A 27,944-nucleotide genomic window follows, 5' to 3' on the forward strand; every position below is an offset into this window, starting at 1 on the left:
ATTTGAAGTTGGCAATGAATGAGATTTTGACAGGCTTTAATTTTGAAATGCTACATCAGAATGTCCTGATTATCCCTGAGATACACTCTGGCGTTGTCTGCTATTATCCTGAATAGAAATTATTTCATAATTATAGACCATTTCCTTTAAAATGTAATCTGAAATTCAAAGGCATTTAGCATGTAATTCCCATTCTTCTGAATGAGGTACATCAAGAATGCCTTAAGGGTACTTCATTACCTCGTGCACATCCAATTGGACCCAAAGATGAACGAACAACAATTTAAGACATCAAAGGCCAAAGTCACTGTGACCTCACCAACATGCTTTTGGCCATCACTCAAAAATGCACATGCTAATTATGACTTTCGCAACAATCTCTAATAGGATAAAAATTATAAAGCGATGTTTTGTACCGACATGGATGTAAATTGCAACTTGACTGGTTGACAGAGGCATACAACATGAGGCGGTAATTGTAATGTACTTTAGGAAAGAGGCAGAGACGTCATTTCATATAAATAGCAGTATAAATTATTTTATTTACAGAAACTTGTTACAAAACAAATATACTATACAATCTTTTTTCTTTAAATATTAATTCTAACCTATGTTTTGTTCATGAATTACATAGCAGCCAATACATAAGTCCAGCTGAAAATGATTTTGATAATGTATACAAAAAAAAAAAAATCTATACACGCTTTTACATAGTATGAATGGTGGATTTATTGTTTCCTCCCAAACACGAGCTGTATTCTCTCTCACTTTCACATTCCAAGTCTATGGTGCTATTAAAAAAAAACTTCCTTGTGACGTTTCCATCTACTGGAAACAATGTCAAGATGTCAGTGGAGTTTGAGGGTAAACAAAACACTTGATTGAAGGTTTTTACGTAAAAATCCCAGTAAACCAGAGAGGACTTAAGCCGCACACACAGAGGCTATCAAAATCTCCACATCTTGTCTGGAAAACGTTTGACCCCTCCCACTCCCAAAAAACCCCCCTCACCAACACAACACTTAAGTTTTTCATACTGGGTGGCTGACAATCTCAGGTTTTACCATATTTAGGGTTCATAGGCAGATTTAAAAGCAAACGCCTAGATGCTTCCAACATTCAAGTAAGGTAAAACAACCCAAAGTATACTGTCCTCAAACAGTCAGGGTGAAACAAATTCAGGCACTTTCTTAATTTCATACTTCTTTTAAAAGCTGCAAACTATTTCTTTAAAAGCTGTGATTGAAATTACTTGTTTGGCAACGATGACGCAAGCAGTTGGACTGTTTTTTTGTTCCTCTTCCTTGCAATGATTGCTTAAGTCCCTCCAGCCTTTATAAAAGAACGCAAGTGTTTCAATCGTGAAATGTGTTTTAAGGTCTACAAAGTGTATGACTGAGAGGTTAATGGAAACTGGTTAGATAATGGGCACGGCTTCAAGCCTGCAGGACATTTCAAAATCACAGGCTAATTGGGTCACATGGTAACTTTTCTTTTAGTTGTGTTGATTCATAGGCAACGTAAAATATCTTGTAAAAGCACATGTGATTGAGACCTTGAAAAGTGAATAAAGGTATCCTGTCATACAGACCCATGCTACAGTGGCAATACTTCACTTTGATACTATAAGGATCTCAGTACATGATTCATGAGATGCTTCAGCTTCTACATATAGGCATATTGCATTCTATAGACTTGGCAGTGAACCACTTCAAATAATCAAGTTCTCTGACTTGTTATCTTTTTTTTACTAAATAAATAATTTTTCTTTTTTTAAATTTTTTTTTTTAAAAGATTGTACCAAAAATTCAGCGTGTACGAAAAATGCCTGTGCAAAAATACATATTTCACTATGTACAATTTAACAAAATACGTATTCTCAAATAGGGATACTCCAATACTTGTTTGATACATTAGGCTACGGGAAAAGAAAAAAAAGCTAAATTAGGAATCTTAAAAAAATTGTCTCCTACTTTTCCACACTGACATCACTGGAGGTTCCATAAATCAACAGGTGTTGCCAAAAGTTTTAATATGTCCGGTGAAGCCATCTCCATGAATCTCGCACCATAAAACCCACTCAAGACCACTAAAAATAAGCAAACATCCCGACAAGTATTGCCTGATTTAAGACTCCATTTTGACAAAGGAATAGAGTATAATGCCTGGTTATCCATTCTACTGTGACAAATCTTTTCTCAACACACACCAACATAGTGTTACGGCGAGGCATTGGAACTGTAACACCCAGTGCTTGGGTAGTGGTTACACACAGGAGGGACAATCAAACCCACAGAAGACAGGTGACGTGCATAAAGTTTGCTCCAGTTAAGACGTACCATACCTGATTCCCTATGTAGGAAAAATAAACATTACAATTCACATCTGCCCACAACAGCTGTGGATTTCACGCAGCTGAATGGGTAAAAAGTAGGTAAGTTATGGCAATAATATTAAGGTTTGCACAGATTTTCTTCATATCCACACAGGCAATGCACCATGAATGCTTTATGAGCAAGACTGCCCACCTTTTCGTTTAAAAAAAGAAAAAAGTAGTTGGCAAAGCTGATAGCAGCTTTTGGCTTGCTTTGTGACAACTAAGCAGTGCCTGTGGAGAAAGTAGTTTTTTTAGTTCTGTTCACAGTTGGGGGTAGGTCTACTGTGGCGATAATTTTTGAACAATGAAAAGATTCAGAAAATTAACAGGTGTCCTCAAGACAAAGTTATCGCTCTGCCAAAAGATTCAATCAAATGGGCACATCAGGCGTCCTTTTCACATTTGAAAGCACAACTGTCTTCACCACATCTACAAAGACTCTTTGTAGTTCAGTGTAAAAAGATCATAAGAAATCATAAAAAGGTAACACTTGCATAATTATTCTGGGTAATAAAAGAATTGACCAGATCGTCTCTACGGGCTCCTCTCAGGCTACTGCGTGTAACTCGAAGCTAATCAAAACGTGTCGCCAGAGAGTCAAACTAATGAAAAGTGAAACAACAAGGTGATTGTGTGTTGTTTAAGGTGTTGCAAGTAACAGTTTGCTGCTCCTCCTGCTCTCCTTCCAAGGCTTCTGAGATCAGGCGCTGGGGGTGTAATTAAGTTGGAAATTCCAGTAGTCCAGCAGAATCCGACATGAGAAAAAAGTCTCTTACACGCACGCACATTCGCACTCATTCTTTTTACAAACACGGAAGAGATCGGCTTGTTGTCTCCCCAGTTGCTCAGTGTCATGGCGGCTTGTTGCGGCAACCCTTAACCTGAACCCAATGAGCTTTGAACCGTAGTTCAAGAGACCCCTGGCTGTTGCTATTGATCCTCCCACTTCAAGACAGGAAGACCTCTTAGAATACTGGGACAACACATGCGTGGGGGGTCCTTGGCTCGCTCATTAGACCCCTGGCACTCCACGCTACACATACAGTGCCACTGCACCCTTCCTCCCAACACACACACACACACACACACACACACACACACACACACACACACACACACACACACACACACACACACACACACACACACACATGGCTTTGGGAGAAATAGTAAGGACCACATTGACTTCACTGGGCAGTCCAGATCATCTCCACCCTGAGGATTGTGGGAAGCTGAGAGTAATGTGGGTTTGATTTTAGAAGGCCTTGTGAAGTCCAGAGCAATATGCGTACTGCTCTGGACTTTTCCCCGTCCGCCTGCCGGTTCCATACACAGAAGCCGGACATCGCTGTCAGGGACGAGCCTTTGGCTGGGGGAAAAGGGAGAGAGAAAACATCAATATGAAAATGAAGGCTGTAGGCTGTAGGCTACAAGAATGTCTTTTCTTTTTTACATTCGAAACGTCGATCAAAGTTTTCAAATGTCTGTCCCAATATGTTATGACTTTGTAACCCATAAAAAATAAATAATCCTCAAACCAAAATTCTCAATTTGAATGTATTCATTGTCTTTTTTATCGTCCACTGCATGCCTCCCTTTGTGTTCGGCAAGTGGGAGAGCAAACTGTTTTTTCACTGCAGTGAAAATGTTTTTGAAAGGCTAAATGCCAACAAAGATGGATAGAAGCAGAATGTTTTGTTAGATAAAAGTGCGTTGTGAATTTTGGAAATTATTACAGTTGTTGGAAATGGAATCTAATTCTACAAATAGTATAATACTGACAATATCCCTGCAGCCTCATCTTCATCTGTAAATGTACAGAAATACTACTACAAAAAAAAAAAAATGTGCAGCATCCAGATTTAGAATTAGAATGTCAATGTTACGACTGAAGCCTCGCAGCTTCAAATTATTCGGTAAAGCGCTAGTTATAACAGCTGTTAAGTAATCCGTCTGTATAGTAATTCTGTGCTATAATATTAACTGCTTTCAATCAGTAAAAGTAACACATTCTAGGCAAGTTCAAAGGGTTGTAATTGTGAAATTCACCATTTTGGACGCCGATGTCTGACAAGTTAGCTGGAGCACAAAAAGTGTTTTGTTTGCTAGCAAGCTTAGGGTAAACATATAAAGCTCCGTTGGTGTAAACTCTTGGTCCATCAGTTTGAGTGAATTTAACTGACAAGCTGAATGCATTAAAAAGCTGCGACTCTTTACAAAAGTAAATTCAAAATACCATTGACATTTGTAACTACGCTAATAACTAATAATCCAGCTTTGAAAGAGAGCTTTTCTTAACAGTGTAGCTTGCTTCAAATGTTGATTATAAAGATAGTTAAAAAACAAAACAATTTAATGTCATTGTTAATACTTTATTTATGTTTTTAAGCAGCTTTAAAGATAATCTCCCATTAGCCCTAGATGCTTGTGGGATAAATATCACAGTTCGACAGACAGGTCAGACTCAGGCCTGTTTTTTTTCCCCTGCGCCCAAAAAGTAAACATTGTTTGAACCCAGATAAATCCCGATGGTTTGGATGTCTTATGGCAAGTGCTGTATTGGATGCAGCTTTGTCTTAGAATATGGAACGTAAACCCAGAGAACAACCTTGGACTTTTAGAGAGAACAATGAAAAAAATGCTAAATGAGAGGTTGTGTTGCCCTACAGAAGCTAGTGTAACAGAAGCTAGATCGGATGGGGGGACGTCATGACTTGGACAAGTTTGTCAATCTCAATTTAAGGTCGGTGTGAAGGGTCCTGGTATTGTACATGCTGGCTCACTGCCACACTTTCGTGGCTTACTGGAACACTAACATAACACAGAGCTGAGATTAGACATTTAACTCCACTTTTAAAAATTTAAATGCATCTTGATTGGTACTGTACAAAACCCACCTGATGTAAATGTGAGTTGTTTGGTAAACCCGGCGTCCCTGGAATACTTCGCCCATGCTTCCCATGGATGTTGTTAATGGCAGGTGACTTGGCCACTTTGGGTCTACCTGGTCCAGGTCCCACTCCCCCTCCTCCTCCTCCTCCCCCACTATTAATGCCGCTGGAGGCAGGAGAGCTTTTGCGCTTCTTGCCCTCCAGGCGCCCATCTGTGGAGTGGTGGCTGAAGTTGGTGTGGTGGTCAGATGAGGATAAGGACTGGTGGTGGACAAAAGGTCCCAGGGAAAGGGTGGAGTCACTGCTGTTCATCACTACGCTCATGCGCTTGATGGATTCTGCAGGGCTGCCCGAGGGAGGACCTCGTGCTGGCGGCCCTGATGAGCCGCCTGCTGAACCTCCAGAAGGCTCAGCTTTGAGGCTGAGTGAGTTAGTCCGCACAGTGGGGCCACAGTTAAGCCCCACGCTGTGGACTCCGCTGTGGGAGGAAGATAATGATGATGACGATGAAGGACCTAATGAGCCGTGGTGGTAGGTGCTCCCTGAGCTGCCAACATTCGTACAGTTCTTCTTGAAAGAGGAGGCGGCGGAAGAGTAGATGGCATTAGAAGAGGATTCAGAGGGGCCATGGGATGAAGAGAGTATAGAGCTGTTCTTCCTCTTCTTCCCCGAGCTGAAGCTTGTGTTGCTACTGTTACTGTTGGCTCCACTGCTGCCCCCACCAATGGAGTTGGGGATGAAGGGTGTAGAGGAGCCAGAGGAGATCTCCTTGGGCCTGAAGGAGGACGACGACTTGGTAGTGCTGCTGCTGGAGGAACGGGACTTAAGTGCCCGGCCTGAGGCTAGGGAAGGAGCTGAAGAAGAAGAAGAAGAGGACAAGTGGGCTGAAGGCATCTGCGGCGACGAAGACACTTGTCGGGCCTGCGTAATGCCGTAGGCCGGGTGCTCAGCCCCGCCCTGAGGGGAGCTGCGGGCATTTAAGGTGGTCCCATATGAGAGCACAGACTTGCCCTCGTACGATTGGCTATAAGGAGTCTGGGGCAAGGTGGCAGGGGGGCCCAGGAAGCCTGAAGAGGGGGTGCTACTGTGGGAATTTGTGCTTGTCCTATGGGAAGGTGCAACGGAGGAGGAGTTCTCCAAGGCCAAGGGGATTTTCCTGCAACAAGGAACAATATCATTCATTAGCTCCAACTTTTAGTAGTTCAAGAACGCTGACCGTAAAAGACAAGGAGGCCAATCATTACGTGCTTCGGCCATAATTAAATCTGGACAGACTTACTTCCACATCTGAGAGTTGACGTGTTTGTCCATCATCGTGGTTAGGGCACATCGCACTTTGTCCCATCGCCTGTCAAAGGAGTAGCAACCTCTCCCAAACAGTCGACTTCCAAATGTACAGTACTGGGAACAGAGACGGGGTCCCAACTATCAGTAAATCATAAATCAATCGTAACAAGCAAAAAGTACTTAAAATTTCTGTGAAATCTGAAACATAAAAAGGGATTTTTTTTACAGTGCTTCCTTAAAAAAAAAGAAAAAAAAAAAAAAAAATGAGTAGTTGCATGGCTAATCAGAGAGCAAGCAGTGATGGTAGGGTGCACTTACAGCTGCCGGTCGAGGGTGATAACCTGAATAGTGACAGTCCAGTTTGTCAGCGCTGTCCTCCCGCTCCTCGTTCTCTCCCTCGTCACTGGAGGGTCGAGAAAACCCACCAGGGGTAGTATGAGCATGGTGTGGTGACTCGTGGACTACTGCAGGGTCTCCGGGGGTACCACCTCCGTGACTGCTGTTTAGTCTGATGGACAGATAGTGTGGCCGATCATTTGTGTGGCAACTTCTTAAGAGAATCATAGAAAATGTATCAAATGCTTAATCGTAACGGTTTGTTTCACCTCTCAGTGATCAAGACTAGTTTGTCAGTTTTCACTACACGCAATACATACCAAAAACAAGAACAGATCTTGTGCAGAACATACCGTGGAAGACCAGGGCTGTGAAATTTGGGCTTGCAGAGTGGCAAAGGCTTAGTGGCGTCTGGGGCAGGGCCATTGCCATGAGCGACCTGGTGGGCGTCATGGGCAGCAGCGAGGTGGGAGGAGGGGTGTGGGTCCCTGAGAGAGGTATTTTGCTGGGAATGGGGTTGGTGGAGCTCTCTCTCCTTCTCCCTTGTTCTGTTCTTGTGCTCTGCCAGCAATGTGTCAAAGCGCTTCCTCCGCCCTGGCACCGCCCTCCGCTGGCTTAAGGAATGTGTCTGATGGGACATTAGAAAGGTCAAAAGTCAGAATTATAATTTGGGAGGTGTGTCTGTTTGGGTTTCGGTCCAATGATGGGATGTTATTTTAACTCCAATGTGTACATGAGTGGTACATCTCTGAATGTTTGGAGAATATGGCATGTGTGGCTTTGCTGAAAATAATCACAACCATCCTTTAAAAAAACTGGTAATATTTTATGTGTTAATTATTGTCAACAAATTCCACTTAAAGGCCAACACCAACAATGCCATAGAACTCTATCATTGTCCAAAAACTATTGAAATTACATTAGAGTGCCACACTATTGCACTGGCTGACATGTTCCTTCATTACAGTACATTGAACACAGACACTGTAGTGTATTTAGAAACACAGAGAGCAGATTTTTTTCTGTTAATTCAGTTCATAGGTGCTGTGAAAAAAACACTTGTAACGGCAGGGAAAACCCAGTTTCTCCAAAAATGTAATTTACATTTTGGCAAATTCCACGTTTTACAATCGATTCCAGTCTTATCATCAAATTCTGTGATTGTGAGTTTCACACAGAAATCATAGGGCCCTTGTTAGCCTTTAAGGGAACAGGGTGTAATATTTAGGATGATTAATTGGCAGAAGTGGAATATTATATGCCATAACTATGTTTTAATCAGTGTATAATCGCTGGAAGAATCGTGTTTTCTTCAGCTTAAAAAAGCCATTTATATCCACGGAGTCCGCCATCTTGCACTGCCGTGTGTCTACAGCAGCCCAGAACAGACTAACTGAACACTGGCTCTAACGAGAGCCTTACAATTTTTCACTGGTGCTTTTTAGTAGTACTTTTTAGGGCTGAGCTCCTCCACCCACCCACCCACACAAGCTGTATGTAGTTGTTTAGCTTAGTTTGTTCTTGTAAACTTCTCTGCTGACTGAGACAAAGCAGCCAGAATGACTGATATTAACTGTCTGTGTTCTTCATTCTTTATAAATGTCACTCAGAAATGTTATTTATTTTATTCATCTTTTAGATTTGTTTTCAGTGAGATATTAATGACTTTATAAAGTGACTTTGCTGCGACAAAGCAGAGATACTGCTTACCTTGCATGTTAGGGATCTTGTGCATGGTTTCCGAGCGGTCATATCCACAACGCCACAGTGGACATCGGCATTGAACTCACGTTCTGAAGGCACAGGAGCGAGGTGAGGGAGGAGAAAATTGTTACTTACATACATTGTGACAAATCAACTGTTGTTATAACTCGCGTCACTGCAAGTTGTGTTGCGTAAAATATTCATCTTAGATGAGTCATGGTCTTTAACACTGATGGATGGGACGTTGTGAAGACAGGTAGCTGTTTCAGAGTTTTTGTTAAACTTTAATACCTGTGGTAAATATACTGATATCTTGAGGGTAAAACATGCAATATACTCTATGTTTCAGATGTTTACTCGATGTTTGTTGTGATCAACGAAATGGATTACTGATGTCAGGTCTTTACACAATGGGATTTCATGCAAGATTAAGATCAGAGAAAACAAAACATTTTGGGCAAAATCAGAAAGACGTATGAAACAGTATAAAAATACTGTACTTCATAATCAGACCTGACAATACCTATATTAACAGCACAAAACCTGAATAGCAGTTTCACTTAATTTCCTCTCCAACTGACCTGTCACTCTCTTGTTAATGTGGCGTCTGCTACTGGCACTGCTGCTGCTGTCCTGCTTCTTGTCTGAGAGGACTGAGAGGTGGCCCTTTCCGTTGGGAATCGGACCCAGGGCCAGTAATGGAGGCTTTGGTATGGAGGGACAGTTAAGGCCTGGTTTAAGGGCTGATGATGAGGAGGAGGAGGTGGTGATGGTGGTAGTGTTGGAGCTCACAGTGGTGCTAGAGGAGGATGTGGAGGAGGATGAGGTGGTGGCTGGGGCAGATGGGGCCTGCACCAGCTTAGCTGACGAGTCCACCCTCAGATGCATCTTCTCCACCTTGACAGCCGGGGTGAGGCTGGAAGAGAAGGTTACAGAGATGAAGAGCGCAGCAAGGAGGAAGCTGAGAGTTAGAAACGCAGAGCCAGTGAGAAATGCATGGCAAGAGACAGATGTGTACGTATGGAGGGGGCTGGGAGGACAAAACATAAATCTATATGATCCATCAGTTATCAAAGACTTTGATAATAAATAAATAATAATAAAAAAAAAACACGTGTCAAAATATATGACTTTTCTCTGGACCGATCCCAAACACAGATCCTGGACGAAATAAGAGATTTTGATAACAATGGCACCGTACTGCACTTACAACTCTTCTTCATTTAGACTGCAGCCTGTTAAATAAGGAGGAACATTTCAAAACACAAGTTACCTTCTCAAAGATTATGACTACAATGATACAGAGTGGCGTTAACCAGGCAACAGCTGAGAAGTCTTTTTTTCACCAAATTAACCTTAATCAATTGCAGCTAAGTAAATATTACAGGTAACAGTTGTTATAACAGCAGGACAATTAAGAATGGTGCTATAAAACCAATTAACTGTCCAGCCCTGGTCTTGGTTTATAACGGCAAATTGCACAACCCTGGCAACACGCGTTACTGCAAATGCTACAGAGGAACTTACATCTTGTCCAGCTGGGGTGTCCTGAAGGGTGCAAAGGGGGTTCTTCGCTGAAAGCCTGGCAGCTTCTCTTTGGCTGGTTTGACGAGTTTGGGATTGGAGGAGGACGACGCTGAAGATCCAGCGGTGGAAGGTCGGCTAAGGATGACTCCACTTGCCAGCCCAGCTACAGGCCCCGAGCCCAGGCCAGGCCCAAGTCCACTGGTCCTGTTCCTGCCCGACACGGGGAAGGGGGAGGTGGAGGCTGGCTTGCAGGCCGAACTGTGTCTTCTCTCTGGAGCGACAGTACAAACAAGGTTGGCATTAAAACATGATAATTAACTCAATTAGATGATCAGGGTGAGGCATTACAAAGCTTTGACTCAGGACTATAACAGAATCATGTAAATGCGTTAGGGTTGGTCAGGAGAAAAGGTAAGACACGTGGGAGAACATAGAAATCTTCCTTTGACAGTAGTGAGCAGGTTACCTCGACAACAAATAAGCAGCATTTGTGATTCATGCCAACGCAGTCTGAAATAGAAGCAGCCAACAGGTCAAGAACTTCATTTCCTGCCTGAGCTTCTAACAACCTCTACTGTGCAAACTGATAAAAGGCAGTTTGACAGCAGAAAAGGTTGGGGTGATACCGAGATGTGGATGAAAAGCCAAAAATAGATGAAAGAAATATTTTCATCGCTAAGTGCTTGCATCCAAAGCTAAATATATTTTTCCCATGGTACACCATGGTTTTCAAACATCATCGAACATTGGTCTGTTGCGAGTGCACCCACAATAATCACAGAAGGGTTTGGGTTTTCAAAGGAAGCTCTCGCTATTTTTAGTAACCGCATACAACAATGAAATAACACGCTCAAAATAACTTCATTGAAATGATCGCTACAGCTCCACAACGCAGACACATAGAGACTAGACAACCCAAAAACAGGCAGAAACCATATGTTGGCATTTTTGTATATTCAGAGGTTACTGTAACTTACATTAAAGTATTAAATCTTGGCCAGGCAGCGGCTCCCTAACAGATATACTGGCCCCCTGGGGTCAGACAGACAGACCTGCTGCTCTGACCATAAGTGGAGCGAGAGAGAGACCGACAGACAGAGACAGAGCACAACATGTCATACTTTTTAGGGACAAGTTAGCTGTTAGCAAGCTGATCACCCAGTTATCCTAAAATTTCTGCTGATGCCTCACATCTTATTGCCTGTATCCACTTCTGTCTTCTTAGGCTACATCCACACTACTACGTTTCCATTTTAAAACGCATATCTTTTGCTACGTTTACACTGAGCGTCCACACTACTCCAGAGCTTTAGAGTACATTCTACCACAAAGCAATGTTCTGTTTGCTAGCAGGCGAAAGTGATAAGGAGGCACCTTCATTGTTACTATACAAAATCAACAAAGAGCAATGAACTGTTGATGGTACAGCTTCAGGAGCACAAACAGGTTTTCATAGAAAGAATCTGTGTGAGCAGCTAGCTAACGTGGTGAGTTGTGGGCCTGGTTAGCTAAGCTTTCACTGGGCTAACTCCATGGAGTAGCAGGGAACCGGGCCGTAGGCTAAAGCTCAGCAGGTTATCTGCAAACAAGTTTGTTGCTGCAGAAACAGTGTAGGGGATGCAAACACACATGCATGGGCACGGAGCTAGCACTCCCTATTTCCCTCAGCCCCCAACACACACACACACACACACACACACACACACACACACACACACACACACACACACACACACACACACACACACACACACACACACACACACACACACACACACACACACACACACACACACACACACACACACACACACACACACCTTCAAACTGTATAGTCTTCTTCCAATTTCCCGGCAGGAAAAACATCTAAGAATGCCCTCTTCTTATCTAAAGAACTGTCTCTACACACCCATTCACAACACACTCCAGATACCTTCCCTCCCTTTCTTTCTTTCGCTCCCTCATGCCTAACCACCTTCCCCTGCTGTCTTGTCCTGTCCCGGTCATAGTCAACAGCACACAAACTCACACCAGGAAACCACAGCGTGACACTCAGTGCTCTGTCCACAAAGCACTACACTGAGAGACAACACCAGCAGCAGAATAAAAGAGTTTGGAGTGGAGGAAATAGAAACAGTAGACACAAGCAACAAGAGGAGCCTTAATGTCCTCTTTCACACTGTCCGTTGGCTCAGTGCTAAGGGGAATCCCTGGCTGTTTGACGGCCTTACTACCATCTCAACAAGTACCACGTTCAAGCCGTTGCATGAGCTGGCCTCTGTCTTCTCGTCAAAATAACATAAACACTATGGTTAGTTTACTTGCTATCTAAGCTCAAGGCGCATGATCCCATAATGTGTGTTTGTGTGTGTTTGCTCAGCCAAGGCAACGTGTGTGAGCAGAGCTGTTAGGAGACGGGAAGCTTGGAGCTTCCCATTCTGCGGTGAGCGTCACCCCTGCTGGGATCAGCCTCAGCCGAGAAGCACAAACACCTAACGGGAGACAGATGGGCTCAAAGAAGCATGCTAAAATCATATTGATACCATCTCAATGGTGCTGAGATCAGTGCCTTTGCTCCGTGTTAACGCCACATGAAGTCGTCCTATAATGACATCAGAGGGAGGAAGACAGGAGGAAAATCCCAGCAAGGGCACTCCTACTCTGTATGGCCTTGTATAGTAGCATTGCCGCAGAGTTTTACTTATTAAGCATCTAAAATGAATAGTCACATTATTCAAAAATAATCATTAGCTGCAGCTCTACTGCGGTGCTTACAACTCCTACTTGAATGGAAATTAAAGGAGGCACCATTAGCTGCTTGTTTGTATAACTAGTGCAGTGCTTGTTGAAAACACGGCAGTTCAGAATGGGCCGAATGCTCGGCCTGTAGCGTTGCTGCTTGCAGCTTTCTCGAAAACCGCTCATACAAACAACTTCACACTCAGCGCTGCGCTTCCTCGGGTCCTCAGCAGTACACCTGCCGTGACATAGTTGCGTCACACACCCAAGTTGCAGCGAAATACAAAGTGGTTCACATGAAAAACACACACTGGAGGCTTTACCGTTAGGCAAGGTAGGCAACTGCCTGATTCAGATTTGACTCACAAAATATAATGATTTAAATATAATGCATTACCATTCATAAAACTATCCAGCGTCATAGAATTGAAAGCTCCACCTTGAACAGACGTTAAGTAAATTTAAGTACGTTGTGCTGATAATGCCTCTCTTTCACTTTTCACTTGAAGTAAACATTTGATGCAGCACTGTGCAGTATTAATAGTTTTACTATTAACGGTTAAGTTTTAGAAAAAAACGTTTCGAGTAGGCTTACCACTGCCAATACTAACGTTCCCAGTTAGAGAAAGGATGAAAAGTAAAGCTGCTGTAAAGACGGCGTTTGTTGCAACGGTTGTCAAGATATGCGAAGAACACACCCACATACAAACAGAGATTCCTTGCTTTATAGTTAGATTTAATCAATACACTAATTAAGTAGCATACAAGTGATGGTGAACAACTATAATGATTAGAGATGCATCAATCTACCTGATTCTGCAGTCTGCATTCACAACACCACCCTGTTAAAGATGTACGGCAGCCACCTGCTGGGATTTTGTCAGTACTGTTTTACCCAATAGGCACTGTAATGCCCTCCAATGAAAAATCCCCATGCAGGCATGACAACTAAAGTGTAATAGTCATAAGTAATGGTCTGGTCTAGACAGGCTTGCATCAGTCTATATTGTTTAGCAGTGTGGGAGGAACCGTCTCTTTGAATATTGTAATAGTGGCATGGACAGTTGCAATGGGGGCCATGTGCCGTTATACCCCCCTCTTGTGGCTGACCATGACAACTGTAACTGCTGACACTTCATGAAGAATCCACACCACTGACAGGAACAAAAACCCAACAACAATTTAGGACAAAAAAAACCACAAACTATAAGAAGAGAATGTTATCAGATGTGTGATTCAGATGCTGGGAGTAAGAATGTAGTGATGGGACAAAAACTGGTGCTAATAAGGGTTGAAGCCATCAGATTTCTCACATGAACAGACTTTAACAAATCAGGTCTTCTTGACTTAATTTACAAAGATTAATATACGTTCTTACGGTAAAACAAAGAGTCTTACATAGCAGGACATGGTAGATGTCACTCTAACAAGCAGCATTTCAGGAAAATGAGATTGCGAGTGAACAGACAGCTTATTTATTTCAGCGACTGTGGGCGTTTGTGAACTTGCCGTTAACACTGTCAAGTTTAAAGAGATCCACAGTGATGCAGTCACTCTATTTACATATCTATAATTCATCCATTTACTCTAGCACTATATTCAAAGATCCAGCTGAACTACTAAGCGCACGCACGCACGCACGCACGCACGCACGCACACACACACACACACACACACACACACACACACACACACACACACACACACACACACACACACACACACACACACACACACACACACACACACAGGATTAACAGAACTAGAAATCCTATCCGAGCTGTACATGTTTTCAAAAAGTACATTAGTGCAAAGACCGAGACAGTCGCATCAAATATTAACAGGGGAATTGTAAACACACACACACACACACACACACACACACACACACACACACACACACACACACACACACACACACACACACACACACACACACACACACACAAGTGAGACAGTGAGTTAAATAAATAAATAAATCAAAGTCTGTGGCGTCTGATCTCGGGTTACTGTGTGGAGAAGGAAAAGTGGTGGGGAAAAACAAAGGCGGAGGGAGAAGTGATACAACAGAGTGTGTTGATGTGTGAAATATCACCACCAGCCATGAAGTGGTATATGGTTCCTACAGATGAAGACTACTTTGTTACATTTCTTCTTCTTCACTGATCTACCTACTGTACTGTCTATATTCACTCGCTCATGCAAGTGTGTGCATGTGCAGGACACTTACCGTAGTGTGCTTGGAAGGCCTGGGGCTTGACTACCTGGCCGCAGTGGTTGCACATCACCAGGTAGAAGTCGTCCTGTGCGGGGCATTGGCCGAATATGTGCATGTCTGTACACAGGGGAAGAATCAACCAGATAGGAGACAAGTCAAGGAGAGGCAAATCAAATAGACCTACATTCACCTGGTGCTCCAGTTGGCAACAGACTCCAACTCTTCACTGAAACATCCATCATTTGTTGTCACAACACTGCTGCAATAGCTCAAGATAGGGTAACTTCAGTTCAATAGCTTAACGTGAAGAAGGAAACCTGGTTATAATAAATGTACACATCATTGTGTTGCACAACACATGAAAACGCGCAACCATATAAAGAATCTTAAAGAACCGACGAGCTTGCTCAATGCAAATTGTCAAGCGAAGTCTTTACATGCAGATACTGATCACTCCTCATAGACGGTGTCCCGATGATAAGGAGCAGGAAAAGGGCCGAGTCAGAAAGGTTACCCGCTGTCAAAGAGCTAACGTCATAAACACAGCACATACAAAATGTATGCAGTGTAGCGCGAGGATGATTTGTGACTAAGGAGGTATTACGAAGGAATACAATTGAATATGTTAGTCCCCTCATGCTTTGTGTCGTTTTTCTGCTGAGTAACTCCTCCCATCCCTTTCATGCTCCCAACATTGGCAGTCTTAATTCAAAACAATATTCCTCATATATGTGTACACTGCAATTAAATCATATAAAGAAAAAAATCTAAACAATCAAATAGAGCTGCAACACTCAGTCAATTAGTTGATTGGTGAATCAAAAACAAAAATCTGCAACTTTTGAGAACAGCCGATTAATTGATGGAGTAATTTCATTTTATGTGAGAGTAAACAGAGTATCTTTGGGTTTTGGACAATCAGTCAGATTAAACGAGGAATTTGAGCTCATCACCTCTGGCTTTGCGAAAATATAACACACATTCCCCCCAAATATCTGAATTTTTTGTAGACCAAACAAACTGATTAAGTAAGAAAACTAATCATTATTTGCAGTCCTACAATCAAAACAGAGATGTTGGTTTTCATCAAAGTCTGTCAAGTTATAAAAGTTGCATTTCACGGTGAGATCTATGCACATGTTTACAATCCATAACAATAAAATATTCCAAACCACCAATGAGATCTTCTTCTCATGAGTCAGGACTCATCTGAAACCTCCTCCCCTAAAACCAGCTCATGCTTAACAACACAGCATTATAGAGTAACGATGTAAATGTGGACGCACACAAAAGGGTCACGAACCCGAAAACCTTTTGACAACTCAACGCAGTGCCTCTGTCTGGATTAACTGAAAGGAAGATAAACTGGAAGACACGGCTGATTACAGGGGAGCGCAAACAGGAGAATTTTCCCGCGGTGCCACTAAGGCGGTGCAACTTTCAGGCGCACGATCATAAACAAAAACATAAGAAGCATGACTTCCAAGGTACGGCATGTCTGCAGCTCCAGCATCTCAAGCCCACAAATTGTACGAACCGAGCCTCGCACTTCGCAAGTCACTCTAGGGCAAACGGAGGGAAGTGCCGCTACTCACCAGAATGTGATCAAAATTTACCCTGGCGCACAGAACCAGAAACCACCTAATTAAGGAGGCTAATTAAGAGATTTGCCTGGGGCGTTACGATGAGATGAGCAGAAGACAGGATACAAGAGGAGAGAAGTGGAGCCCCTATTCAGTATGTACTCCACCAGGGCCGTCAAGGGTTCTCCAAACGTCGCTAGACGAGTCTGGACGGGTTGAGGGCCATTGAGCAAAGCCCATATAAAAAGGGGCCGACCTGGCGGGATTCCCTCTCAGTGGAGGTCAGTGGCAGTCTTGTGTGGATGAATTGACAAGCCTGATGCTACTTAATGCATGTCAATTGTCTGAAGCCACTCTGCTAAGTGTCTCCTTCAACAGCCGTGGAGCAAAAAGAGACTGATTTTCACAGCGGCTGGTGGCTGCCAAGGAAAAAAGGCAAACGTCCTCACTTAATGGACAAAGGCATGTAAATGATATAGAACTCGAGTTGGGAAGCACACTGCTGATGTGCACAAGCGAGGGTCGGACTACTATTCAAAGACAACAAGTGCAAAAATGTGATGTGGAGGGCAGTGCTCACTGGTTGCCACTTGCGCAAGCCATTAAAGCAGAAGTTGGAAGCTGGCCTGAGTTCTGTGTAACTTCTTGGTTCAACCCGTCTGTATTAATCCAACCATGAGCCATTCTCCTGTACCAGCAGCAAATTTAAGTTATAATGAGAGAGCACACATACTTGCTCAATCAATAACCTCCCATGAATTCTCGATTAAAACTTCTCTCGAATCCTTTATTGAAACAGGCCAAGAACTGTGGCGTTCAACAGGCTGACCACCTTTCCTTGCTGGATCAATAGCAAGGTCAAACAAAACTCATTCCCAAACTGCCGCCGTTGTTCACTTGGAGCGTTCGCCAAACGGGTTGCTCGACTATAAAACGCAGCCGAGCTAGATGGCCTCCCCACTCTGCATTCAACGCACTCGCACCGACTGAACTGTACCGCTGAAATGGCCTGACTTGAAAAGTGGTCCAACGTCACGGTGTCTGCCCCATTCTACAATCTCCATTTTCTTCTTGTGCAAGTAGGAGATGAAAAGGATAGAGAGAGAGAGAGAAAGAGAGAGAGAGAGAGAGAGAAAGAAAGAGAGAGAGAGAAAGGAAGTCATGGTGGAGGAGAAAGGCAGCGCAAAGCCAAGAAAAGAGCGTGGAGAAAAAACACAGAGAGAAAGAGAGCAGAGAAGCAGGCCGAGGCGTCGGTAAGACAAAGCGAGAGTGAGCCGAGGAAGAGGAAGAGAGCCTGTGAGCACGAGACAGAGGAGGAGAATGAGAGTCCAGTTAATCTCAGCATCCTCATCCATGGCAGTGATGAATGGTCTAGGTGGAATAGCAGCAGCTCTGGCTGCCTCTGAGCTGAACACACGCTGGCTGAATCTGACCTGTGGCTGACACTGGCACTACATTTCCCAGCTTCCCCGACTGTGACAGTGCCACTGTAAAATGTATCAAAAAAGGGGAAGATGAGTGGATTCATCATTCATTAATTCCCATAAATTTTTTTGTTTTTACAATGTGTTAATAATCTGTGTGTGTTAGAATAGCGGTTACACCACAGGAGGAATCTGGTGGTGAGTCATGGCGGAGAGGTGTAGTCATCCACTTGTAATACCCCAACGAAACACACACACACACACACACACTCAGGCTCACACAATAACATTCTATGAATCTCGAGCAGCATGTGTCGATCAGCCTCATGACACAAACAAGAAACACCAACAGACGCCGTTACATGATGGAGACATGTCTTTAAGCCACTTGCACGTCAAATGACCTCACAGTGTCACATTTTATAAGACCATTAAGTCTCTCTGCCTTCTCCTGAAGATGCTTCTTTCGACCTGGAGATACAATAATCTCATCCACCAAGCAGACATGCCTTTAGCTGAACCACCACCTTAGTGTAATGCACCTCACACTATTTTGTATGAAATATGAAAGCTCTACTTTTCTTGACTAGAAGCCTCTAGTCTAGGACATGTGTCATTGAGCAAACGCAACCTTAGACAAGTGCCCTGTCAAGTAGTCTGCAATTAACCCTTTCCTATGCAGCAACACATGGAGGGGGGGGGACGGGACTCAATCTAGACACACTGATGACATCATAAGCGTGGGCCAAAATCATGTAACCAAATGAAGTGTGGCATCTTTCCTTATGTGTCATTCCTCATTGAGATATAACGTCAGACAGATGCCCGGTTCTGCAAATGCATTATTAGACGGCAGGAATGTGTTCCTCCAAAGTGTTGGACAAATCAGTGTCCAACGGTGTTCTATAGTAGGAGTCGCCAAAGTCCGAAAAACTGTCAAATTAAGTGAGAATTAATCACACCACAGTGATCGCTTTGTTGTTGGCTGTGGAATTAATGATGGTGTTGAACGCCATTTTTCTCTGCCAAATTGTACACACAAATAGATTTTTCAGAACAGAAAACAACGGATGATGAATCTATTTTCACTATACACTCGTTCTGAAAAACAGCTCAAAGAAAAGGATGTATGTTAATCTTGGTGTCCGAGTAGCTGCTATGAACGTCCCATAACAACAAGGAGACATTTGATATGCCGTGTGTCCTTGAGCAATAGGTTAAAAACCCCTTGTGATGAGAAGTATCGACATTAGCGAAGCATGAAATCTTTCATTTAACTTTATTGAGCTAGGCTTCAAACTACAATCACTGTAGCACCAATGTTTGTTCATCATTCATTCATTAAGTGAACCGGTTTTTAACTCATTCTGTCAGTCTGAGAGCTTGGTAAATAGTGCACGATTCCTGATTTGTAATTAAACAAGGTGCCAGTTTATTATCGTAACAATTTACCTTTGTAGTTCTAAATCCAGGCCTGACAGCGGGACAAATCAGCTCACGCTAAACAAGGTGTTTCCAAAAATAAAATTGCAGTTTAAACTGCTCTGAAACATCACTCTGTGGCTCAGAAGCCAGATGATGAGTGTTTATTATAGTGTGGGTTTTAATCACCTTTGTCAAATGATGTCTTTTCTCTTAATTCTGTCATGACTGGATCTTTCCCGGTACTGTAACCTAATTTTTATATATATAATCAGCTAAAGAGAAAATTCCTGGCATAACCTTAGATTATAGTTACTAGCAGGATCAAATTCAACCCGTCACTTAAATATCAAAGCAGTCTGGTTGTTGTTGGGTTTTTTTTAATCCACCATGATGGCAGACTTTCAAAGTTTACATTTATCCAGCCTGAATAAATCAGACATTTACATGACATGCTGGTTGGTGGGCAAGTGCTTCAAAAGACATTAAGAAGTTATTTAAAATTCAGCATTTTGTTCAATTTGCTTACAATATTTCTGTTTTAACAAAAACATTTTGTGTTGAATCAGCTTGTGAAATAGGAGCAAGCCATATCGTAACTTCATACCATTCAAATACAGCTATGACTAAGAGAGGGCTTTTTACAAACATATCACAATTTCGGTGATAACCATACGAATTTTACTACAGTTATTAACTTTGAAAATGATTACTACCTTCAAGTTTTTAACGACACAAACCTTGCTGTTTTCAGAGACACGTGAAGTGTGGATGAATTCTTATGTAAAATGGCAGAAATGTGGATGATGAACAACAAAGTCTATTAAATGCAATCTCCAATCGGTATATGAAATTGTTATCACTATGTTTGGGCCTATACCCAAGTACAGCGAGTTTAAGTTGTTAACTGTTAAGTTATTTTAGGGACAGATGTAAATGTCATTTAAGAGACACGTTTCACTTATTGTATCCGGTTGTCCAGTCAGTTCATGATGCGCATGATTTACAGTAGCTTTTACATACTGGCTATCCATGTGCATGTGCAAACCTCCACAACCAAAATACACCTTTGGCCCTAGAGACGAAAAAAAAAAAACACTCACCTTCTCTGCACAAACGCATGGCTTCCCGATTTTTCCCGAAGTCTTTGAAACTTTCCTCCGATTCGGCACCTGAAAACGAGGCGATCAGACACAGACAAATAAATAGTTGCACTTGCTTGCCTGTTCGTGATGTTGCTACCAGTAGCGTTTCTTCGTATTCCACCAAAAACTGCATGCAATCGGCCAAAAAAAAAAAGAAAAAAAAGAGGACAGGACTGGCAACTGTCGCGCTCTACCTCGCTTCCTGGCGCACATTCGGGACGCTAGGGAACTCACCGTCGTTGCCGTTGAGTTTGGCGGCGTCGACCCAGTTGCTCCAAGGCTGTCCCAGCATTATTTCTGGACTAGGCAAGGATCTCCGCTCCGCAACAGTCGCCATTGCTGTGGAGCCTTCTCCCCGCTGGATCTGCTGCTGCTTCAGCTGCTGCCTGGCCGCTCGGCGCTGCTCCCCCCTGACGTCATCCTCGGCCCTTTCCGACATTCTTTCCGCTACAATGTAACAACACGAGAGTCAGCATTGGTAGCGCTCGGGATAGGAGGACTTTTTCACTGATTGACGCGGGCAAACGCGTGTTGTTTCACCAAACCCGCCCCTCACACACAAAAAAAAAAGAACCCGTGTGTGTGTGTGTGTGTGTGTGTGTGTGCGTGTGTGCGTGTGTGTGTGTGTGTGTATGTGTATGTGTGTGTGTGTGTGTGTGTGTGTGTGTGTGTGTGTGTGTGTGTGTGTGTGTGTGTGTGTGTGTGTGTGTGTGTGTGTGTGTGTGGACACTTGACAAGCTACAAAGCGTATACAACATATATACAATGTACTGAATTAACTGGCAGTTTATCTAAAGGGGTTTATGGGTTCCTGACGTGTTAGCTTTAATTCATTTTACATGCAATGCTTAACTACTTTGCTTGGTAGTTAAAGCTAAATCTTGATGATTAAATATGACATGCACATAATTAGGGGTGGATAAACTGCAATATACAGTAGTATTACATGATTTATATGAAAAAATAAATAAGTATGAAAAATTTAAAATTCTCACTTTCTGTTAAAAAAAAAAGCATTTAGAAATCTAAAACATATCGTTGTCATGTCATATTAAATGTCTGAAAGAGCTTGGTTGAACAAATTCCCCTGTGGCTGCTAAACTTTAAAGAAGTGTAAAGTCAGAGTTACCCACAGCCAAGTAGTCTTAACTTTCACTTTCAAAATGAAATGCTTGTGACCTATCCCAGTGATGCACATGTACAACAGACAAAAGCTGACAACCAGGAAAACAAGTAATGGGGGCACTTTCTTTGCCTTGCCACAGACAACATTTAGAATAGAGACGGACACAAAGTAAGACAGTTACTTGACTTACAAAAGGCACAAACATTTCTAGTCTTCATCTGGTGATGTCCTTCCCATTTTATAATGAATGACATAGTGGTTGATTCTATGCAACTACTTCTTTTCCATCTTGAATCATCAGAAATTCTTAAGAAACAGCTTAAGACACAGCCACCAATTTGACACAAAAAAACAAGGCCAGCTTGAAAATTCCTCAGTTGCTAATTTCAAGAGTACGGTTCAGTCTTTGGACCAACACTAAATATAGAAATTAAAATTAAGAAGCTTGTCCCGAACATGTTGCCAGTATCTCACAGAAAAAGTTGTTTTATTTTCTTAAGTCTTTATCTATTGCCTATGCATACACCAGTCTCAAATTAATTCCATTGTATCAAAGTGATCCAAATGATATACACTCCAGACTCCACTATAGCCTCAGAAAAAAATCTAGCCGAATATGTTCATACCATGAGGATGTTGAGTTTCAGAATGCAGCCTTTCTAAAGAAAACTGGCTACTGTAGGATCTGTTTAAATGGTCGAACCATAGACTTAAAAAAAAAAAAAAAAAAAATCCAACATCTTTGGCCGTGTTTACACCTGGCAATGACATTCATCCTGGGGGACCTGATCACATGTGGACAGCTCAAAGTACAGGTGTGAATGCACCCAAGACGTGTTGAGAACGCATTAAGATCCGATCACTCAGACCACATTCAGAGGTGGCCACATTCTTTTAGCAGTATGTTCGTGAATGTGTCCTGGGAAACATTGAAGGACCGCCTACTCAGCTGACGTCCGCTACGGAATTAAGAACTCATTCGCCAACAACGGCACCAGCGGTTCCAAATCGCATACTTTTTCTCTTTACTATTAGTACGTAGTGAAGCTCTTACAAAGTATGTACTTTTGCATGCAGTGAGCATACAATTGGGACATACTATTTTGTCATAACATTTCCCCCTGAACCTTGCGATATACATCGTAGTTCGTATCTCAAAATTTGAAGTAAAACGAAAAGGTATGCCCATTCAGAAAAAGATGCCATGTCTGCGATCTCTCTGCAGCTCAGTCGATGCGACGTATGCTCTGCTGCACATTAGCTTGTGGGTCAGAATAGGCAGGAAAGCATGCTGACTTGCATACTGCAAAATGAAACCGGATGCAGTAGAATTTCCTGGTATTTTTGGCATACTATGCATCCGGACATACTAAATCTTTTCCTGGGATACTAAATAATATGGCAGTATAGGTAATTGATCACACTCATATTATATTTGTCCACGCAGTCTGAATATTTTGACGCCCATGGAGATACATTACGGGTGCGTCAAACATCTTGGGCTAGTTGGTCTGTCTGGAACACCCCAAGGAATAAACCCGGTCTGTATGTTTTGATATCTTCTTCTTCTGGAAGACTAGACACAGGATGTGCATTGCTACCTTCCGCTGGGTAAAAACAACTGCATTGGTTCTTTGCAAATGGAAAAGATGTACATATTTATTTGCACATGTCGCAAGGAATAAAGATCCGATCACAAGTGGTCACACGAGACGTGTGTGGAGACACATTCTAATGCCAGGAGGGAACTGACGGGTTAGAGCTGTCCTCTTGTGACTGGATCAACCATGACACGTGTTAATGCCAGGTGTGAACAGGGCCTTCGATATCACTCATAGGTTTCTGAAGGAATGGATCAACAACTCCGACACTGGCATGCGGGGTAAAACCTGAGTAGAATACAGTATATTACGTTCAGGTTACCTGGTTGTTCAATGACATTTCACTGTGCTACTTTAACAGTGATATGGATGCCTACAACAACTGGGTGAGCCGGCATAACAAGCATGATGCTAGGTGCTGTTGTTGTCGTTTGAGAGTGACAACACATTAAAATACAGATTTCAACTTTTAGTGCATTGTTATTTACATTTTCAAAAATACTATACAGAAAGCATTACATGAGCAAACAGTGTCAACAGATGATACTCTACAGGGATGTGAGAGGCCTCAAGTACATCTCAAGTAGATTTCCCGCAATGACACAAAACATTAACAATACTTTTAAGAGGCATGCATTGAACATCTTTTTGCTGTAATGTGAAACTTACCCATTTAGACACAGCAACAAATTAGGAAACCCTGTGAAAGAAATTATTGGTATGGCTTTTTTGACTGTTTTGCCTTCTTTCATTACCAATCTATTAATGACCAACACTTAAGTTATGACATATCGATGCCTTAGTACTAATCCATCTTGATGAGTAGCAGTGACTACGTCTGGGATTGGACCAGAAGCGCATTTGCTTTTTTAAAAAGCATTGCAAATTCTTAATCTTTAACATATCAAAATATCAGTGTTTCCACTATAGCCCCTTTTAGACAAGCACAGTCATCTCACACAAGGCATTTGTGTGTCCAGTGTACGAACCAACCAATACAGGCTAAATATCACATACTGATAATATTCTATTAAAGAGGTACTGCACACCAAAATGTGTTTTTGAGCTGTAAACTAAATGATATGACTGTATTGCGATGAAACACTGCTGGTGTTAATGTTGACATTTCTAACAAATTTATGAAAATTACACATTTCTTGGGTTAAAAAATGTCTCAACACGCCATCTACTGTTTCAAACCAGCCCTGCCCCTCGCAAGGCCAACGCTGACATGGAGTCAACCGGCTGGGACTCATCTATGTCATGAAATTTATATTAAAAAATAATTGTAATCTTTAATCAGAGGCCAAGAGGATGTCACTGAGCAACTCCTTCCTCACACATCCACAAAAAAAAGTCCCAACAAAAACAGAATACTAATGAATATTTCATTAAAGTAGAAATATAATTCATCTCAGGACTGATGCATTTCATCTGATGCTTTATCTTTCAAGTAAGTAGATGTATAATCATGATATATAATTTGTGATATCCACAAACAAGCCAACAATGTTTGGCTTGTTTGTGTTTAATAAATTAACCTAAAGAAATCCAAAGTATGGTCTCTGGAAATCAATTACTATAAAATTGTTGAACTCCAATACTTTTCTAATTCAGCGACAACTGTTAACACCTGTAAGCACTATATAACTACTTAAGATTATTGTATAGCTAAAGAAAACAGTAAACTGTCAATAGAATGTCGAGTCATAAGTAGCTGTGATGTCTTACCTTGGCAAAATAAGAAAAAAGGAAGTTAATTTGAACTCAATCAACCGATCCTCATCAGTTTTGGTGATCGTTGGCCGCCACACACACTGGAGAGGAGTCTGGAGAGACACACACACACACACACACACACACACACACACACACACACACACACACACACACAGACAGAGAGAGAGAGACAAGCATTGAGAGAAGATGAGTCAGTATCAGGTTCTTTGTTTTTTCGTGTTCCTTAATAAGAGTAAATCAGTGAATTTGGAATTATAAGGAAGCTAACTCTATTCTCCTTGGGCCCTGTCGTCGAGTTCTTCACCGCTATGCAGTAAGCAAATCCTGTAGGCACAAGCCCTAACCATCCTCTCCAGCCCCACAATAATCGTTTTTAAACACAGACAGAATAGATGGATTCTGATTGTTTTTGTTGTCTTAACTGATGAAAGACACATTGTAATGTATTCATAAAGGTAGCAAATGACTTGCTAAAGCAAAACCCAAAACCATACAATGATAACTGGTGCGTACGAATTACAATCGCTTACTTTACATTTGTTTAAATTTGCATGATACTTCAAAAGCTACTGATGAAGACAATGGCTGGGTTGTGTCCTGCATGTCCTGCATGTCCTGCATGTCCTTACCTTTAATTATAAATGATGGGCGATGTGGTTGAAAACAATGTCACAATAATAATACGAACTGATGTGGATATTTTCCCCAAAAATTTGTTTCTTAATGCATTTCATAATATGTCTAACATATGTAAAATCACATAATATAATCAACTGAGATTCATTGCAATGAACTTCTGGTCTGCTGTTCACTGTTCATATCAAATACAACTCATTGAGAATTAGTGTGAAATTAGTATTTTGAACGACAGAATTGTGTACAACCATAACATGATATGATTGTTATCCCTAATATTCAACACAAGATCATATTGAACTGGCACCTTACACATTTCTACATACACTGGCTATTACTATGGCATCAGAGTCAAAGTATTATAAAGTGTAACATTGTTCTTTTGAATAGCCCGCTATATTACAATATAAACATGTCAGCACACGTAGCTTAGGCTGACTCCAATCAACGTTTTGGCTCCAAAAAGAAAGTTTATCAAAGGCCATGATTGGCAATAGAACATTAAGTAATAATTTCTTTAGTATCCAACAACGTGTCGTTATTGTTGACAACTCTGTTAGCTAGCTGACATTAGTTACCAGAGACCAACAGGAGCAGACAGTTTGACTGGCTAGCGTTGCTCCCACCTCTACACATTGCCACACTAACGTACATTAACATTGTTGTCAATGAATAGAAAATACGAGGCACACGTTAATCGTAAATTCGACATGTGAAAAAAAGACACATGGTCTATTTTGAGTTGTGTCATGAAAACAGGCTCCATCCAGTGTGGGTCTGTGACTGGTACAAACGTTACTAGGGAGCAGTGGTGGCTACATTAGCCTGCTAGCTGAAGCCTGTAGCCTGCCATGACTAGCGTTAGCGAGGAAGCCTGACAGCACAGCAGAAGTCATTAGCAGTCGTCACGGATCGACAACAAGTTCACTCTTACCAAGGCTCTGGACGCTGTAGGCGTAAACGTGACACCAGGCAGATGTATATCAACTGGATGAACTGGGCGAAGGAGACAGAAGACGGTGGGAAAGAGTGAGTGCAGTGCTCAGCCTCTGTGGAGGTCTTCACCTGGTGCTTCCATGTCTGTTTACCAGACTGCATTCTGGGACAGAGACGTCACTGCGCCAAGCACGGCCAGCACGCACGCACGCTGATGAGTTATTAAAGCAGGTTCTCCACCATCAAAGTACTGTTATTTTCAATGGCAAATAGCGGAGGTGTCATATAAATTACTACACAGAATATATTCTGTGAAAGATGTTCTTCAGAGAGTTTAAATTGCTGTGGATTACAGGTGTGATTTATTTTTTTTGTGCGCATTTATACCTAAATTTAAACTTTTTGACAGGGACATCAAGTTGTAACTGAACCTTCTCCATGTTTTGTTTTATTTTGAGAACAACACTGAGACAAAATTTCAACTGCCTATATGATTGCCATTCACCTGACAATGTAAATAGTTAATTATGTTGCCATGGCCTGAAATGTCACTTAATGTGTCCTTATTCATTTATGTCTACAGATTAATTGTATACTGTGCATTTATGTAAAATAAAGGGAATGGAGGAACTGCTCACAGCTAGAAAAATGTAAACCAATTGTGGGTAAAACAGCTCTGGAAAACTTCAGAAAACAAAAAAGAATGAATAATAGTAATAGTAAATGCTTTCATCACGTCATCGTGTCATGACGTTTAATGTGAGTTCTTAGGTTAAATGCAGATTCTAAAACTAGGCCAGGTGAAATAGTGCTTCAAGCTTTCACTTTACATATCTGATCCTGTTCTGAGACAGAGGCTCACATAAAGATGATAACAAATACAGACCTTTTTGCTGATTTTTTGAACGAAAGGTTTTACTTTGACCTTCCACAGTTTACATTTTGTGTCAATGCCGATGCCGTTTTCTTTATTCATCATGTCCTCTTACATGCAGCTTTGGGTTGTATCTTGATTTAGACCAGAGGTCTTCAACAGGGGGTCTGCGACCCCTAGGGGGTCCGCGGAGGTACTGCAGGGGGGTCGTGAAATTTTTGGTTGATTAGGCAATTTTTTATTTTTTTTTCCCCAAATGTCTTTAAATACACATTAACATGAATCCAACATATTGTAGCGAATGGATAAATGAAGGCAGAATATGTTATCTTTCAGTCAGAAATGCACACATTCAGCGACACACAGGCGCTCTCTCAA

General features: G+C 42.0%; 1 protein-coding gene across 2 annotated transcripts; it reads right to left on the reverse strand.

Moving 5' to 3' along the window:
- Window positions 1-524: 524 nt before the first annotated feature.
- LOC137879527 (ataxin-7) lies at window positions 525-26,815 on the reverse strand. Of its 2 annotated transcripts, XM_068720302.1 has the most exons (13): window positions 26,691-26,815; window positions 25,112-25,209; window positions 20,888-21,100; window positions 20,612-20,680; window positions 15,092-15,196; window positions 10,123-10,393; window positions 9,177-9,511; window positions 8,602-8,684; window positions 7,245-7,519; window positions 6,874-7,063; window positions 6,548-6,669; window positions 5,275-6,424; window positions 525-3,746 (listed from the first exon to the last, which is right to left on the reverse strand). In XM_068720302.1, exons 3-13 carry the CDS (start codon window positions 21,090-21,092, stop codon window positions 3,729-3,731), a joined length of 2,823 nt encoding a protein of 940 aa, XP_068576403.1. In that variant the 5' UTR covers window positions 21,093-21,100; window positions 25,112-25,209; window positions 26,691-26,815; the 3' UTR covers window positions 525-3,728. The 2 variants fall into 2 exon arrangements, with proteins under 2 accessions (XP_068576403.1, XP_068576402.1); XM_068720301.1 differs by lacking the exon at window positions 525-3,746 and having other exon boundaries at window positions 4,744-6,424.
- Window positions 26,816-27,944: the final 1,129 nt, after the last annotated feature.

The sequence above is a fragment of the Cebidichthys violaceus genome, unplaced genomic scaffold (genome assembly GCF_023349555.1).
Source record: "Cebidichthys violaceus isolate CVI_PGR_0920_01 unplaced genomic scaffold, fCebVio1.0.p SCAF_25, whole genome shotgun sequence".
NCBI lineage: Eukaryota > Metazoa > Chordata > Actinopteri > Perciformes > Stichaeidae > Cebidichthys > Cebidichthys violaceus.